The 16412-nt window shown below is 42.2% G+C and overlaps 1 protein-coding gene across 3 annotated transcripts in view; it reads left to right on the top strand.

The window, feature by feature from the left end:
• Positions 1–16140, top strand: part of SMARCD3 (SWI/SNF related, matrix associated, actin dependent regulator of chromatin, subfamily d, member 3) — a 75472-nt gene extending 59332 nt beyond the window's left edge. For all 3 annotated transcript variants that reach the window (XM_058809334.1, XM_058809341.1, XM_058809325.1), the window contains 8 exons: positions 291–386; positions 887–988; positions 2517–2678; positions 3540–3637; positions 8278–8413; positions 10467–10589; positions 11845–11946; positions 12044–16140. In XM_058809334.1, coding sequence (XP_058665317.1) covers positions 291–386; positions 887–988; positions 2517–2678; positions 3540–3637; positions 8278–8413; positions 10467–10589; positions 11845–11946; positions 12044–12097 — 873 coding nt within the window. In that variant the 3' untranslated portion in view covers positions 12098–16140. The remainder of the gene's footprint in view (positions 1–290; positions 387–886; positions 989–2516; positions 2679–3539; positions 3638–8277; positions 8414–10466; positions 10590–11844; positions 11947–12043) is intronic.
• The last annotated feature ends 272 nt before the right edge of the window (positions 16141–16412 follow it).

Genomic DNA, 16412 nt, shown 5'->3' with positions numbered 1-16412 from the left:
GATAATTTTCATGGCCATTTTCTGGACCTTTCTCACGGATGCCATGTTCACCATACAAGCCAGTGCTTTTCAATAACATTAAGAGTCAAGGAAATCTTCCCTAAAATGTACACTGTTCCACTACTGTTGAGATTTTTTCATCTTACCCTGTTTTTGTCAAAGGGAGAACTCAATTAGATTGATCACACTTGTGGTTTACATGGGATTTAATGTTCAAGGCAGACTGAGAAGTCTAGGACACAAGCTAATAAATGCAGCCTTATACACCTCTGGTTCTTCTGCTTGTACAGCTCAGCAAACAGAAACGGAAGTTTTCATCTTTTTTTAAGAGTTTGGTTATTGAACTGGACAAAGATCTTTATGGACCTGACAATCATCTTGTGGAGGTGAGAAAGCTGTGCACCCTTTGTGTAGAAACTATTTACTGGCACACATAAACACCTGGCGCCTGTTGCTTCCCTTGTTTAAGGGACTTTGCATTCATTATCTCATTTAAAGTACTTTCAAAGTTTTTAAAATTCCATTATTCTTAGGAATGTTTGCTAGAGGAATCTACTATAAAAACATAGATGATTTAGTGCTGCAGTGCTCATCTTAGAACAGAATGTATGTAAAGATGAAAATATTGTACACATTTCTCCTAACAAGTAAAGTATGTTAAAGGCAGAGCAGATTCTGCACTAAAGCTGAATTGAAATGACTGGGGGGTGGAGGTGGGGGGCTGTTGTGGATTGGTTTTGTTGTTATCTTTTTTAGATTATTTTTTAGATTGCCAGATCTTCAGAAAGCATGCACTTGTCTAATTCTGGTATGGTATGCTGTGCAAGATGCACCTCCATGGACATCAGTGAAAAAAGACCAACAATTTTGTTTTTCCCTTTGTTAGTGGCACAGAACTCCCACAACCCAGGAGACAGATGGCTTCCAGGTGAAGAGGCCTGGGGATGTCAGTGTGCGGTGCACATTACTCCTCATGTTAGACTACCAGGTCAGTGCACTGCTTTAGCCTGCAACACACAGCCACTGGGACCTAGTGCAACAGAGCAAATCCATCTTGTCACACAGCTCTAAACCCAATATACTTGTACTTGCAGTGTCACATGGTCCATTGAAGTTAGAATTATACCAAACAGAAGGATTATTTAAAATTTAAAGGGGACAAATTAAGTGAATTTCTAATATAGTCTAGCAAAATATTGGTCTTGGTGTTATGATAATTAGTATTTTTATTGCCCAGTTGCAGAAAAAATATGTATTTCCTCCTCTAGCTTCTTAGAGAATAGTCAGAGAAGTTGCACGCATGTTACGCATGTGGTTCTTTAAAAAAAATACAGAGGAGAAGCTTTTGCTAGTGATACCTGAACTAGCTGGGTAGCTGTGGCAGTCTTACCTTGGCACAAACAATGGACACAGCAGTTGGGGAGCTCACCAATCTGACTGAAACCGTCCCTGGAAGAAACATTGCTGTCTTAAGGGAGCTGTTAACTGTTAAACTCGCTCTGCTGCGAGTGGATGGGATCCCCCTTTTCAATGACAGCTCAGGCTCAGATGCATTTTGAGGGTGTACCTTTAAGAACTTGTTCTCTGCCACTTTGTTTTGCCTCCAGGCAAATAGCATCTATTCAGGATATAGGCACTCCATTTTATGTTAGCAGAGAGAAAATTGTATTAATTTTAGGGAGCATATGGGCTAACTGAAATACTGATATAGGCAGTGAGTATTTTTGCTATTAAGACAATATAATGATGTTTGTTATGCTCACCATTATTATAAATTTATGCTTTAAAATAGATGTTCTTTTGTTCTTAGGTCCAGATTTGTTATAAAGCTAGCTTGGGGTGACCTGCCACCCATCAGAGTAATCCTTGCTTATTAATGTGGTGAACACTAAACCTGAGTATGAGTACACACTTGAAGAAGCATCCAATTCCAGATTATCCAAGGAGTTTTTGTTACAAGAGATGGAGAACAAGGAAATTGAATTATATCACTGAGATCAGGAAAAGAAATAAAATCTACTGACTGGTTGTAGTTGGGTACATTTTTTGGTGTGCACCAGAACGGTTCATGCCTGAACAGACTTCCAAGACAGTGTGTTGGTGTGAGACAGCAGTTATTAGCAGCTGTGGAAGCATCATCCTGCCTTCCTTCTCTCTCTCTGTGGTTAACTTCCAGTAGTTCAGAGGAAGGGCTGTTCTTTTTCTTCTCTCATTCTCAAAAGTCAAATTTTGCATCAGTGTTGGAAGGGAAAATTAATTCTGAGTCTTTGTGCAAGTTTTTATTATTTGAAGCATGTGCTACGGGTAGTCTGTGTGCATGGCACAGGTACAAGGTCCTTCTTCCTAAGCACCCATGGTGAGACACAAAAATACAAACTGCGTTTTTGCAATCTCTGCCGCTGAATGGGATACTTCTCCCAAAGAACAGAGTCCCCCAAGAATTAAAACTGAAACTGCCTACTTGTGTATCTGTCTGCTTTCTTCTGTGCTGCCACCTCCTTGGCTCTCTGTTGCAGCCCCCCCAGTTCAAGCTGGACCCGCGGCTGGCCCGCCTGCTGGGCATCCACACGCAGACACGCTCAGCCATCATCCAGGCTCTCTGGCAGTACATCAAAACAAACAAGCTGCAGGACTCCCACGACAAGGAATACATTAACTGTGACAAGTACTTCCAGCAGGTAACTCTTGTTTGGACACAGTAGCTCTTCAGAAGCAAACTCTAACATCCAGACACAAATTTGGGATGAATGAAAAGGAATGATTTTTTTTTCCCTTGATGATTTCCAGTATCCTCAGCACTGAATGGCTTTCAGCAGCCACTACAGCTAATATCATTAACACCCTCTCCATGTGCCAGTGTTGTCAAAACCAAGGCCACATAAAAGCATCTCCACCCTTTCTGTAAATATGATTATGGGGTTTTTTTGAAAGGTAATGTTAACTGAGCTCTCACTGGCTTACCTAGCTTTGTTTTTCAGGCTCACTTGACTTACTTTGAAAGTAATTGAAAGTGGGGTTTGTGGTATACTTCTGTGCAAGGAAAATACTGGCAGTTGAATGAATAATGTTTTAGCAACCAACGAAAGTAAATGTTGTGATGAAACTTGTGTCCTGGTTTTCTTTTTAATTTTTTTTTTCTGTTATTAATTTGCCCTACAATAGTGTTTTTCTGTCTGAAAAAAAATTCAGTCATCTTCTTTACAATATGCTGCTGTAAACCCTTAGTAAGAGAGGGAGTATTTGCTTCTCTCCCATCATGGATACAGTTGATCCTCATGTCCCGGTGAAGGGTCCTGTTCCCTCCAGCAGCTAAACCAAAAGTGAGACACCTGAAATTGTCATGGCCTGATGGGTATGTCTGGAAGCCCAGATGAAAGTGGAGGGACCAAAAATTTAATCTGCAAGGAACCTGAATTACAGCTTTCAAAACCACCTTCTGTATTTGCCTCAGTTCCTTATGAGCTGCAGATTCCTTACTTTCTCATTTAACTGCAAGATAGCCTTTGGACAAACCAAATTTGTTGTTTATTGTGTTCCAGATCTTTGACTGTCCACGGTTAAAGTTTTCTGAGATTCCCCAGAGACTCACTAACCTGCTGCTGCCACCAGACCCAATAGTGATAAACCACGTCATCAGGTAAGTTTGATCAGCTCAGCACTGTCCTGTGCCAGACACTCACTAGGTAAAGTACAGCTGCAGTAGCTGTAGGGACCAAAATCCAAGTTTTATAACTTTGGCATGAACACCTTGGACTTCGTTGTGTGTTTGTTCTATGTGTCATTCTAGTTTGTATAATTCTGAATTATTTTCACTAGCACAGCGTCAATTTTCTAGGAGTATGAAAAGCAGCTTTTATATTTACTAGAATGCCATTGGTTGGGCTTTTTCCTAAGGAGAAAGGAATGAAAGTTTGAACCCACAAAAAGAGATAAAAAAGAAATTGAAATGAGGTATTGTCCATCATGGGCAATCATTCCAATCACTGATATATTATGTAAAATGTACAGCAGCATTACGATTTCAAGTGCAGGGCCAGTCCATGCATGCTTTGTTGGGAGTGGGTCAGCTCCTTGACTGTTAGTCTTATCCTGAGAATGCTAAGAAGTCAAGAGATCTCCAGAGATTAACAGCAAAGAGTGTCTGGATTCAGAGGAGGTTGTTGTGACCAAGATGCTGAGCTCTCGTATCCTTGTCAGAACAGATGTCTTCCTGGAATAGCAGACGAAACACAACTTTCAGCTCTCTCGGGCTCTTCCAGCATGTGCCTTTTTAAGTGACAGCTGTGTACATGGAGGAGGGGGATAAAGAGTCTTCTGGGGATTGCAACTTTGCTGTTCAGATATTTCAATCCTTTCCAAGTTTCTTTGTCAGGGTCAAAACTCTGATTCCGGATGTTTAAAAGTTATTATTACTTAGGTTACTGATTTGATTTCCTACAGAATATATACAATATATTTTTAAGCAAACGTTTCTGAATTTGCTTAAAATTGGGCTCTTTATTTTAAATTTGTAACATACGTGATAAGAAGAATAATATGTTAAATATTACATAGGCTATGAAAATAAAGTTTGCTTTTTGATTCATTTGAATGTATCAAACAGAGTAATGAAACAGCAGCTTGGTGGCCATCCAGACTGAGAGCTGTGTATGTACTGTCATTGGGCACAGCTCAGTACCCTGTCTGATGGACCACAAAAAAGCTGAGGTCCTCAGAGAGAGATAGTCATTGCTTAGATAAAAAGGACAAGGAACTGATGATTATGTTTCTGGGGCAGAGAGATGACCAAAAGGTACTGTAGGGAGTGGTTTTTGTCAGATACCAGCAAAAGAACAGGTGTGTGTCACAAAGCTACAGCTTTGTGTCTGCCAACGTTCTCTGATACGCTGTGTGCACCACACAGCTCCTGACAGCCTTAAATGGTGCTGACATAATGGTGTGGACAAAGGAAGAACTCATTTCCTGGGAACAGGCAGTACTTTTGCAGGGAAGTCTTTACAGTGTTGGGCTAAGCTAAAGTAAATCTGGAAGTCTGACACTGAATTTAAAGAAAGTAAGTAATTTTTAGACTCATACAGTCACAGAATAGTGTACAGTCAAAGGGATTACTGGTGGTCATTGAGAGCTCCTCCATCCAAACTCAAATCAGGTTCTAAGTCTGTCCAGGATATTTAAGGGCCTGGTCCAACCAAGCTTAAAACAGGGTCTCACAAATGCTCTGCCCTGTCACCCTGCATTCAGTTTTTTAGAGTGAGTGTAATCAGCCACTGAAACAGTATGCCAGCTGCCTGTCCTGGTTTAATCCAATCTTAATCCATCCACTTGTTCTGTCTCCAGCAGGGCAGGGGGAAGGATTGAAAACGTAAAAGGGAGAGAAAGACAGTGTGGTGATGATGATTATGATGATGGTGATGAACAAATCTAACACTACAAGTGATACAGATGAAAACTATTGCTTACCACCAACTGAGTGATGCCCAGCAAGACCCTGAGCAGTGAACACCTGCCCCAGTTTACTGCTCAGTGTGGTGCCACGTGGTTTGGAATATCCCTTTGGTCAGTTGGGGTGAGCTGTCCCAGCTCCTTGTGCACCCCAGCCTCCTCACTTGGGGGAAATGTCAGGAGCTGAAAAGGTCTCAAGAGGCTGCAAGCAATGATCAGCAATAAATGTCTCTCGAAAATATCTCTCTGTTACCAGCCATTTCCAGCACAAATTCACAAAACAGCTATGATGGAGAAAATTAACTCTATCCCAGCCAAAACCAGCACATTACTTCAGGGAATTTCTCACCGCTAGTGATTGTAAATGGATGGGCTTGTAATTCAGATAAATCCTCAGGCCTGCCTTTTACAGGAAGATCACGTATATCACAATTATTCATTCTAGTTTTAGAGGATATGCACAGGAACAAAAATGTGGAATATTCTAAATTCATTCTAGAAATTATAATAGTATTGTAGAATCACTCTCTGGGTACCAACAACCTTCCTTTTTGAAGACAAAGAAGAAATAATGCAATGGGGTTGAAGTGAAAATAAAGTAGAGATTCTCATAGAAGTCAAATCTTACCTGAGCTCAAGCTAGAAGTGGAGATTTTCTTGAGTTGCACCCCTAATTGCAGCTGACACACCTGAAATCAGAGGTAAAAAGAATAACCTCTGTGGGATTACCATTTCTGCAAAGAAGCGAGACATCTTCCACACATCCACGCACATTAAAGAACGCAAGTAGACTGCAAAGCATAGCTCTCCAATATTCTTCTAGTACAAACAGATTATCTCTGGCACCCCCCTTTTTGACTACCATCGTGATTTTCTAGAAACCACTTCCTTATAGGGAGTGAATTGCCCATGCTGCAGTGAGTTTCTGCTGCCTCTCACCCTAATCTCATGCACCTCCAAGGGGAGGCTGGCCCTGTCTGTGCTTCACCAGTCCCCATGGCCATCACGCTCTCCCGGGCAACCTCCTTTTCCTTTTTCTTCTCCAGGCTAGGGAAGCTTTTGCAGCTTCTCCTGGCAGGTCTGTGCTCCAGCCCCCAACGTGCTCTGCAGGCCTTGCTCCAAGATGTCACATCTTTGTGGTCCTGTGCCCACCAGTCCAGATCCAGTTCCACCAGCGTGGAGTAGGAAGGAAGAGCCTCTTTCCTGGGCTTGATGGCAAAACCTGTGCTAATGCAGCCCCTTTTGCAGCTGACCTTTGCTATGGCTGCCTTGCCCCTCAGAGTCCTTCTGCCCTTGTTGTGTGTCCCTCAGGGCCCCCAGGTGCTCTCCTGCCAGTGTGTTTTGTACCGCAGCAATGCCCCCTGTGCCCCTGCCCGGTGTGACTCCATGCCAGGAGCAGAGCTTTCCCTGTGCCCACCTTCACCGTGCTAAGGAGCCGTCCTGTCTGTGCAGCCTGTCAGGGTCCCTGTGCACAGCCCTGCCGCCCCCCTGCCCCGGGCTCGGGGCTCTGGGGGCCTGAGGGCCACGCTCAGCCCGGAGCAATGGAGCCAGAGACAGCGCGGAGCCTTCTCTGTGGCTTTGGACGTGAGCAGCAGAACCAGACCCGCTCCTGGCTTGTTCTTTAGCTGCTCATGCTGCTCATCTTCTTGCTGGCAAACACAGCATCACAGATTCTCAGAATGTTTGTGGCTGGAAGGGACTTCTGGAAATCATCTGGTCAAATGCCCTTCTCTGCTCAAGCACAGTCACCTGTAGCAGTTTGGCCACAGCCATATCCAGATGGCTTTGGAGTGTCTCCAACATGGGAGGCTCTGGGCTGTGGGAAAGGCAGATGGGCTTTGAGGGTCTTACTGCAACTTGTGCTATTGCTTGGTCACCCTTATAGTAAAAATGTGTTTCCTGGTGTTCAGAAGGAGCTTCCTGTGTCTCAGTTTGCACCAACTGCCTCTTGTCCTGTCACTGGGTACCACTGAAAAGATCCTGGCTCTATCTTCTTTAAACTCTTCCTTCAAGTTTTGGTAATTTCCCTTCCCACCAGCCTTCTGTTTTCTAGGCTGAGTAGTCCCAGACCTCTCAGCCTTTCCTCAGCTGTGAGGTGCTTTAATGCCTTAATAATCTTCACGGACCTTTTGAAAATTCTCTCCAGGAGCTCCCTGTATCTCTTGCACTGGGGAGTGCAGCACTGAGCACAGTACTAGAGGTGTGTCCTTGTCGGTCTTGAGAATAGAGAAGGATCATTTTCCTCTACCTGCTCACAACACTCCTAATGCAATTCCATCCCTGGAAGTTCTTCTGCTCCCCCAAGTCTGTCAAGCACAATTAGATCCTGAGGAATTTTGTTTTGCTACCTACTGCAGATGCACACAACCCGCATATTTGATAGGCGGAGTTGAGAAGCCAGAATCCTTATATTGCAAGTGACAGTGACTGAAGTCTGATTTACCAACTACTGCGCTGAAGACCATTTTCTTGTTAAGAAACTTTAGTCTAACAATAAAGTAAGTGTTAAGTCTAAAAGTTGGCAAACTAAAGATAAATTTAGGACAGGGCAAGCCAAAGAAGGATACTGATATTTAGTGTAACAGGTCTCAGGAGGATGTTAGAAATTAAATTTGATGGTCTGGGCAAAAGCTCCAGCTCAAAAGTCTTTGAAATCTAACTGACAAAAGATGAGAGAATATACTAGAATAGGAAAATATATAAAGATACCCTGTTCTTACACTTTTTTTACAGCATCTGCAACAAGCTTTATTGAAGAGTGAATTCTGGGCTGGCTGGAAATTAATTCTGATTCATTATGGCAGTTCTCATGATCTTGTGTTATACTCTCCATAGTGTTGACCCCAACGATCAGAAGAAGACGGCTTGTTATGACATAGATGTAGAAGTTGAAGACCCATTAAAGGGCCAGATGAGTAGTTTTCTTCTCTCAACAGCTAACCAACAGGAGATAACAGCATTGGATAACAAGGTATTAGCCCAAGAGTAAAGTATCCCACGGTACACGTACTCATTGTGTAGCTTCACATGTGTTTGGTGTCATGTGTCAAACAGTAATGTTGTGAGATGGGAACTTGTTAAGGGCATGTGCTTTCAAGGGATGAATAAGCCAGATGCAGTGGGAATACATCAGGGTGAACGGCATTCCCACTTAGGATTTGATCCAAGGCCTAACATGGTTGTGGAGGCGATAGTTTCACAGGTAGTGTACCAAGTCCCCTGATGCTTGAGAATCAGCTGAACTGTATGATTAACTTTTTATTGAGAGGTCATGATATCTTATTAAATTGCTAAGGCAAAGCTAGGAGAATCTCATACTGAGGTGTGAGTTCATAACTGCAGAATGGCTTTCTGCATTAGGTGGAAATATGGAACATGCGTGGCAGGAAAATCACTTGGAAACACTTTGGGAGTTCTGAGTGTCAGTGGAAAAGGATCATGTACACTTCAAATAATAATATCCACCTTAAGGCAGTGGTGGGTTTTGCATACTGTTTTAGGGATTCGTGTCCATGGGGCTGTCATCCAGTTCTGGCATTTGTCAGTGGCCCATTTGGATTGGTAAGGGATAAACAAAAATGCCTTCTCAGAGCAAGGCCCAGGTTCTCTTTATTTACTGCTAATACAACCAAATGTGCTAAACTCTGGTTTTCATGCAGTTTGAAAGGGAGTCTGGGTAGCAGCAATGCAATGGATTCTGGCAACTGTTGCAGTGTCTTTGCTGTCATGCCTCTTGAGGATGGTCCTTTTCAGCTGCTCAGTCAGTTGGTTCCCAGCCCATATAAGCTTGCCAGCAGCATGCACAGGGTTATTCTGTTTCCAGTCGCGCTCCCCTTTTCCTCTGTCTGTGTCGCCTCTTTTTTGAATATTTGCTACAGCACGGGCAAGCTGTGATCGGTGAAGTTGCTGAAGTCCCTACTGGGTGAATGGGCACGGGCTGCTCCTGTGTCCCTCTGAGCACAGCATTGCTGTGCTGCCATGGAGTCTCCTCCTGGGAATTCGGCACATGCCAGTGGACTTCACTCCACACAACTGCAGCGTTTTCCCAAAGAAGGAATCAGTTTAAGTTAACAGCAGCTCTCTTCTCTTAACATACCATGTAGTAGCTACACTAGTGGCCTTGATGGCATAACCAGATCAGGGGATGATAATTTTCTCCCATGTGCTCGGTCGCCTTAGCTGTTTTGGCAAAAGAGATGAATGCATGAAACTAAACAAGATAAGTTTACTATTTCGAACTAGAATGCTAGAGGAACAGGGCAGCAGAAGTTGGCTTTTGTGTGTGTCTGTGTGCAAATGGTTCATGAGATGTCCTCCCCTTCATACTTGATGATTATCCATTATAGGACCTCGACTCTTCTTCAGTCTTCATTCTTCCCCACTAGTTAATATTTCTGCCATAATATCTCTAAAGATATTAATTTTCTATAAACCTTCCATACTCGTGATTTGTCATTGTTCACGCTTTTCTTTTTGCAGCCATGACTTTTACAGGCTTTCTCTTAAGAAAAATCTAGAAGTCATGGCTATTCATTTGACATGGACTTGATCAAGAAACTGCTAGAGTTTTTAAGGATATTGAAGATGTGATCATGATGGTAACCAGGGGGATAACTGCTTTCTTGCACTGGGCACTGCTTAACTGCATATTTATTTAACACCTTTCCTCAAAGATCCCAGTCTTGGCAGACAGAGTGATTCTACACAGGAAACTATTACATTGTGCAGTGACATGGCTTAGTTCTGCATGCCATGCAGGAGTTCCGTGCAGGAAGTGAAGGAGAATCCTGTACATATTTGTATTGCAGAAGTGCAAGTGAAACCAGAATGTAGTGGCAGGATTGCAGTTAAGTTGCTGCTTTTTGAACTGAAAAAGACCTAGGAAGGGCTGCACAAGTCTGTGGTGTAGAATTGTCACCTTTGTACATTACCAGGAGTACAAAGACAGTAACAGAGCTGACCTGATGGTCACTGGAGCATGGGAGAAATTAAAGAATATCTGCTTTGGTTTTTTTTTCTGTCAGATTCATGAGACAATTGAATCCATAAATCAGCTAAAAATACAACGTGATTTTATGCTGAGTTTCTCCAAGGATCCCAAAGGATACATCCAAGACCTTCTCCGGTCCCAAAGCAGGGATCTTAAGGTGAGATAAGATTTGAAAAAGAATGAATAGTGTAACCAGAATGGAAGAATTTTATCTAAATGTGCATAGAGTGTATAGCCAAACAGCTAGGATGGATGATTGGTGGAAGATAGACAATGAGTGGAGTGCTGCAATCCCAGAGTAGATAGGAAAGATCATTTAGGTTGGAGGAAAGATAGTTTAGGTTGTATTCCAGTTCCAGTGGAACAGTGGTGTTTCATGGGAGTGTTTCATACGTCAATTTGTGGCCAGATAGTAAGTTTGAAATGCAGGGCTTTGATGATATATTCTGTAAATTCAAAGCTGTGCAAAACTCAGCAGGAGCATCGTATAGTACAAGAACACAATTTGGGTGTTGGTTCATAATTTAATCTTATCGGCTGTCCTTGAGCTTATCTTTGAGATGTACAAGAAATCAAAATGTAAAGAAGTTCAGTTGTTTGCCAGCAAAAATTAATAATTTGTTCCTCATAGTGTCACATTTTCTGTCTTTAACTGACATGCCTCAAAATCAGTTGTATTATTGAATCCATGAAATTATTTTAATAAAATCATTGTGTCTTTCCTATACAAATGCCTATTGCTAACTGAATAGTCTTCCCAAAATCTACTCTTAAGGTTATGGTTATTCCTATTTATATTGTATTCAAAGGGGACAGGAATCTGATAGCATGTTTAAACAAGCCTGACCTCTACTTGAGGGACTTACAAACAGAGGTGTTGTGGAGCTTCTCTACCTAGATACATGGAATAGTTGTTCAGTTTTCCCTGACTGAGAACTAGTCCCATAAGAGCCTTTTCTATTAAGATTCTGCCCTGCTGGCATCAGAGTTGTGATTCCACAACATTGCTTTGCAAAATATACCAATGACTATATTTACCTGTGATTCTGTGATGCTGGAGACAAAGTCATCAAATTCTATTTTTTTGTAGAATGTTTCCAACCCTCTGCTGCCCTATCCCTGGAGGCAGATTGGACAGGGCTTGGAGCACCTGGTCTAGTGGAAGGTGTCCCTGCCCCTAGCAGTGGGGGTGGAATGAGATGAGCTTAAAGGTCCCTTCTAACACAAACCATTTGAGCATTCTGTGACCCTGTTTTGGCAGTAAGCATGCATTGTCCATTTGCTTTGGGCTTTGAGAACAGTTCTGACCATTTTGATGTGTAATGTAGATAAATTTTCACTCTGGGTAAATCTGAAAGTTTCTCTGTGTGGTGGAAGAGCTATGGTGAAAAATGGCTTTATTTTTGTCACAGGTGATGACTGATGTGGTTGGAAACCCAGAGGAAGAGCGCAGAGCTGAATTTTATCACGAGCCATGGTCTCAAGAAGCTGTGAGCAGATATTTCTACTGCAAGGTATGAAGGAAATATCCACACTGCTGACTTACAGATGCATCTCTTGCCACTGAGCAATTTAATGTGCTAAACTGTACAGTGTGTCTTTTTCTTGCAGATCCAGCAGCGCCGACAGGAATTGGAGCAATCTTTGGGAGTGCGTAACACATAAGTACTGCTCACAAGATTCCATTGGCATCGCGACCACCAAACCAGTGGACTTCTCAGTGTTACTTAGCTCACTGTTACACATGGACCTGCTTCCTGACTGGATGAGAACGTGCCGGCAGCACACCAGTCAGAACACCAGCTTTAGAGTGACCCTTGGAAATCTTGCCCAGGACAGGTGTCTCAAACCATTCCAAGCCAGAGACAGCGCCATACAAGTGTCAGTGTGAAAGAAGACTAAAGGTTCACTCATCAACGCACATTGTTCAGTTTTAGTGGAAAGTTAGACACTACACAGCAAATCCTTATGGGCTATGCTTAGAATCATGGGTGGCACCGATGGTGGAGGTTGAGATAGGTGTTCTAGGAGACTACAGATTTAGAGAAATAAATGCAGCTCTTACCCTATGGTACCCAAGAGTCTCAAACAGTAACTTATCTGGAATTAGACAAGATAGTCTTTCTTATAGCTGTGGGATGCTTTATATTCCTGAGTAGAGGTTTTTTTTTCATCCAGACCAATGCAAGAAGCTTTCTCACCATCTGAAAGAACAAACTAGGAGCATTTGCATCCTGGAGTGCAGAGCCCGTCTGGAAGAAAGACGTATAGTCAGGCCATCTCTTCTGCAGGTGCAAATAATTTCTCTTCCCCCTGTCCGGGCAGTGAAAGGTGGATTGAATCACATATCACTAGATGGGTGTGATCTGTACACTGTACTGAGAGAAAGAGAATATTTCCTGGGATAAGAGTTTCTTATGCATCCTTAATATCAGTGGTATTAGTGGTATTAGGTATTTCTCAGAGGCGTTCTGAGAAAACTAAAATAATGTAATGGTGCTTTGCTGATGCCTACCTTTAACACAGCAGATATTAACAACAAGTATATATGTAAAATACCAGATTATTTAAATGTGTCTCTGTGTGCCTGTAGGGTTCATCACTGAAAATAACTTCCTGATTCTTGCTGTAGAATCCAAGAAGCTTAACTTAATGTCACATGGTAGTTTTTTCTTCAAGATGTTAACAGAGTCCCTAGATTGGTCTCACATTTTGGTCATAGGTGAACTGCCTCTTACTATGAATTATTTGGCTCTCCCATACATGATACGTGCTGGTTATTTTGGATGCTGTTGAGTTATAAAGCGTATCAGCCTTAAATAGCACAGAGTACTTATCCCTTGGAAATCATCTTCTTTGTAAATGTATGACAATTTCAGATAATAGGAATTTATAGAACAATTACTTGGAAGCAGGGACGTCTTCCTTAAATCCTTCCCCTCCTCATTTTTTGTAGTGCACAGACGAGCTATAATCAAGGCCCAATATAATTTCTAGTCCAAAAAGCAGCTGCCAAAGTATAACTGTCCATTTGATGTGGCACTCAAAATCCTCTTCTAGGTTACTCCTTTTCACCTCCATTCTTACACTTCATTGGAAAGAGAATCAAAGTCACGTGAGATATGGAAGGAAGGCAGCTCTTCTGAATAAATGCATTTTTTCTCTAGTGTTGTGTTTTCTGCTGTCTTTGCCAATTTCTCTCTTAGTTTAACTTAAAAGTTTCTTCTCTTCAGTCACAGAAGAGATAGTCTTCTCTTTATCCCTTTATTTAATATCTTTGTTTTCACATTAATAGTGCCATAGCTTTTAGTCCATCCATTGTGTTCAGAGATGTCTTGGAAAATTTACTTGTGAGTGAATTTATGTGATGAAGTACTCTCCCACAAAACCTGTTGGCGTGAGAAAAAGTACCTCATTGTCTGAGGCCTTTTACTGGGAATGGCTTGATTTGGCATTTTTCCCTTTTGTGCTAATGCCTCTTTTCACAGTAAAATGTGAAATCCTGCAGTCTTAAACTGGTTATACTGAGGGACTGTGAGGCTGCCACAGTGATGGACTTGAAAGGTTACTTAATTTAGGACTCCACTAATTGGACTACAAGCAAGCATTACGAGGAGAAAACAGTGGGGATCATCTGCTGCTGTGCTTCCATATTTGTTATGCTGCTGTGTCCGTTGTGTGCATGCTGCTCAGTGTACAAAACTCCTGTCTGTGTGTGGCAAACAGAGCAGCTACAATCAGGGGTATGCTCAGTCTGCAGGAATAAGAAATGCAAAGGAAAATGCCCAAGGATATAAGAAGGGCACGGGACTGAGATAGATGCCTGCAGAATGTCTGCCAGGGAATTCTGGGGTTTGAGAGCCTTCCTGCTGAAGGCAAAGGTATTTGAGAGCAATACCAGCCATTTGCCACAGCTGACAACACATTGGAGTCCAGCCTGGGTTTAGAGCCTCTGTAGAATTAATTGAATGGATCTGGTTTCAAGTCTCTTTCAGAGTAAATTAACAAAACTAATGTGGTGTTGGTGCCAATGTTCACAACTGCATCACGGGAAGCTGAAGCTCTGTCAAGCAGCTGCATTATACTGAAATGGGTGTGTGCATGCATCAGCCACTGATGATGGCACTGGAGATTGCAGTCTAAATTCTTACATTTCACTGTCTATAAAAAAAGACTGGTCACTACCAGCTAGTCCTAAGACTAGCTGTCACATATCTTTCCGTTGGTTAAACTGAGGTTTGAGATTTTGGTGCCTTTTTCCTTTGTTCAGGTGCTGGTCAGATCTTTTACTGAATCAGAGAGAGAAAAATTTTGTCCTTTATTCTGTAGGTGAAATTAAGAGCTTGCTTGTTTGTGAAACAAAGAAAAACTATTTGAAGATAAATAATGGTGCAATACTGGAAGCAACTAGACTAAGTGTTGCTTGAGCATTGAAAATGAAAGGTAGTGGCACTGAAGAGGCAGGTAATTATGGCAGACTGTGAATGAGGAATTTATTTTAAGTTCAGGATGATTGTCTTTTTGTGTGTATAAAAGGTGACAGGAAGACGTATTGCGGTCTTCAGTTGCCACCGTACAATATAAATCTATGCATACTGCAAAAAACCATTCTGTGCATAGAAGTAGTTCATCTATAGATGATAATTTAGATTGTTAGAAAATATAGCATCAAACTAGGAAAGGGTTCAATGGAATTCTGGAGTACCAGTAGGAGGGAAATGTATCTTGGAGCAGAATAGAAACAGTTTGTTTTAGTCTTCTGGGTTGTTGGCCATGAGGCAGGAATCAGATCAAATGTTTCTTCGAGATGGAAGGGGAAGCAAATGTTCAGTTGTGGAATAAAGAGAAGAATACAACAGTGGGAAAGGAAATAAAAAACGGAGCAGAGTAGCACTGAAGCACCAGAAAGACACAGCACAAGATAATGTGCAAAGTGCTCCTGGAAATAGCACAGCCCGTGTGAGTCTGTGTTCTGTGTATGTGGATACACAGAACTCGTGGGAGAGACAGTCAGTCGGTGTGCAGCCTGGGAACTGGGGGGCAAGCACACAACCAAAAGTTTTGCAAATAACATTGAGACAAGCTGTCAAAGCGTTTTCCCTGTTACCAGCACGGATTCAGTTGTTCCACATAGCAGGGTTGGTAGCTGTAGTGCAGACATCGTCTCTGCTGGCAGGGTTTTACACCACATTGTTTAGAACCTACCCCGTGGAAGCCAGGTGAAAATATTAGTATATAAATCAATATTGGTGTATATCCTAGGGCTGCTAATTTTGCCAAAATGCAAATCAGGTATTTGGGGGTTGTTGGTCTGGTTTCGTCTGGAGAACTCTTTTAAGGCAATGCAAAGAGATGAGGAGGGAAAGAAGGCTCTTTTTCCTAAAGAAAGCAGTCTCCTTTCTGTAACTGCTCTGTTATTTAATAGGATGTATCTGTTCTGCCAGATCCTGTGTCATAAACATTTTTTCCAACTCACTGAAGAGAGGAACTCCATTTTAAAAATACAACAGTGGGTTTGTGAGAGTGAACAAATGTGTGTGTAAAGAATAGGGGGAAGGGGGAGAGAGACTCCCTCTACTCTGTAGCCACCATACCCATTGTGTGATGCCGAGTGATTCGTAGAAGAGCTTTTAAGAATAAATACTTTGTTTCTTTGTATCTCATGCACTAACCTTATGTGTTGTAATGAAGATCGGTACCTGTTTTCTTTCTGCTCCTGCTAATGATCTCTGGTGTTTGGATTTCTCTTCACTTGTGAGTGCACACAGACATGCAAACATGGTGAATTCCTTTTTTCACTAGATTCCACCTTCAGCCATTTCCATACTCAGTAAGTGAGAAATCCTTTCCATTGGAGGGATCTGGCTCCTCTCCTGGACAGCCTAGAGCTAAAGCTTGGATAGTGAGAGGTGGTGTAGGAATTACAGAGTCGCCATCTCCACTGTGGGAGCAAACAGGTGGATACCACTTCTACAACACT

Source organism: Ammospiza caudacuta, chromosome 1 (assembly GCF_027887145.1).
Source record: "Ammospiza caudacuta isolate bAmmCau1 chromosome 1, bAmmCau1.pri, whole genome shotgun sequence".
In the NCBI taxonomy this organism is placed as follows: Eukaryota; Metazoa; Chordata; class Aves; order Passeriformes; family Passerellidae; genus Ammospiza; species Ammospiza caudacuta.
Note: the sequence above shows the minus strand (reverse complement) of the source record. Positions and strands in the feature narration are given on the sequence as shown.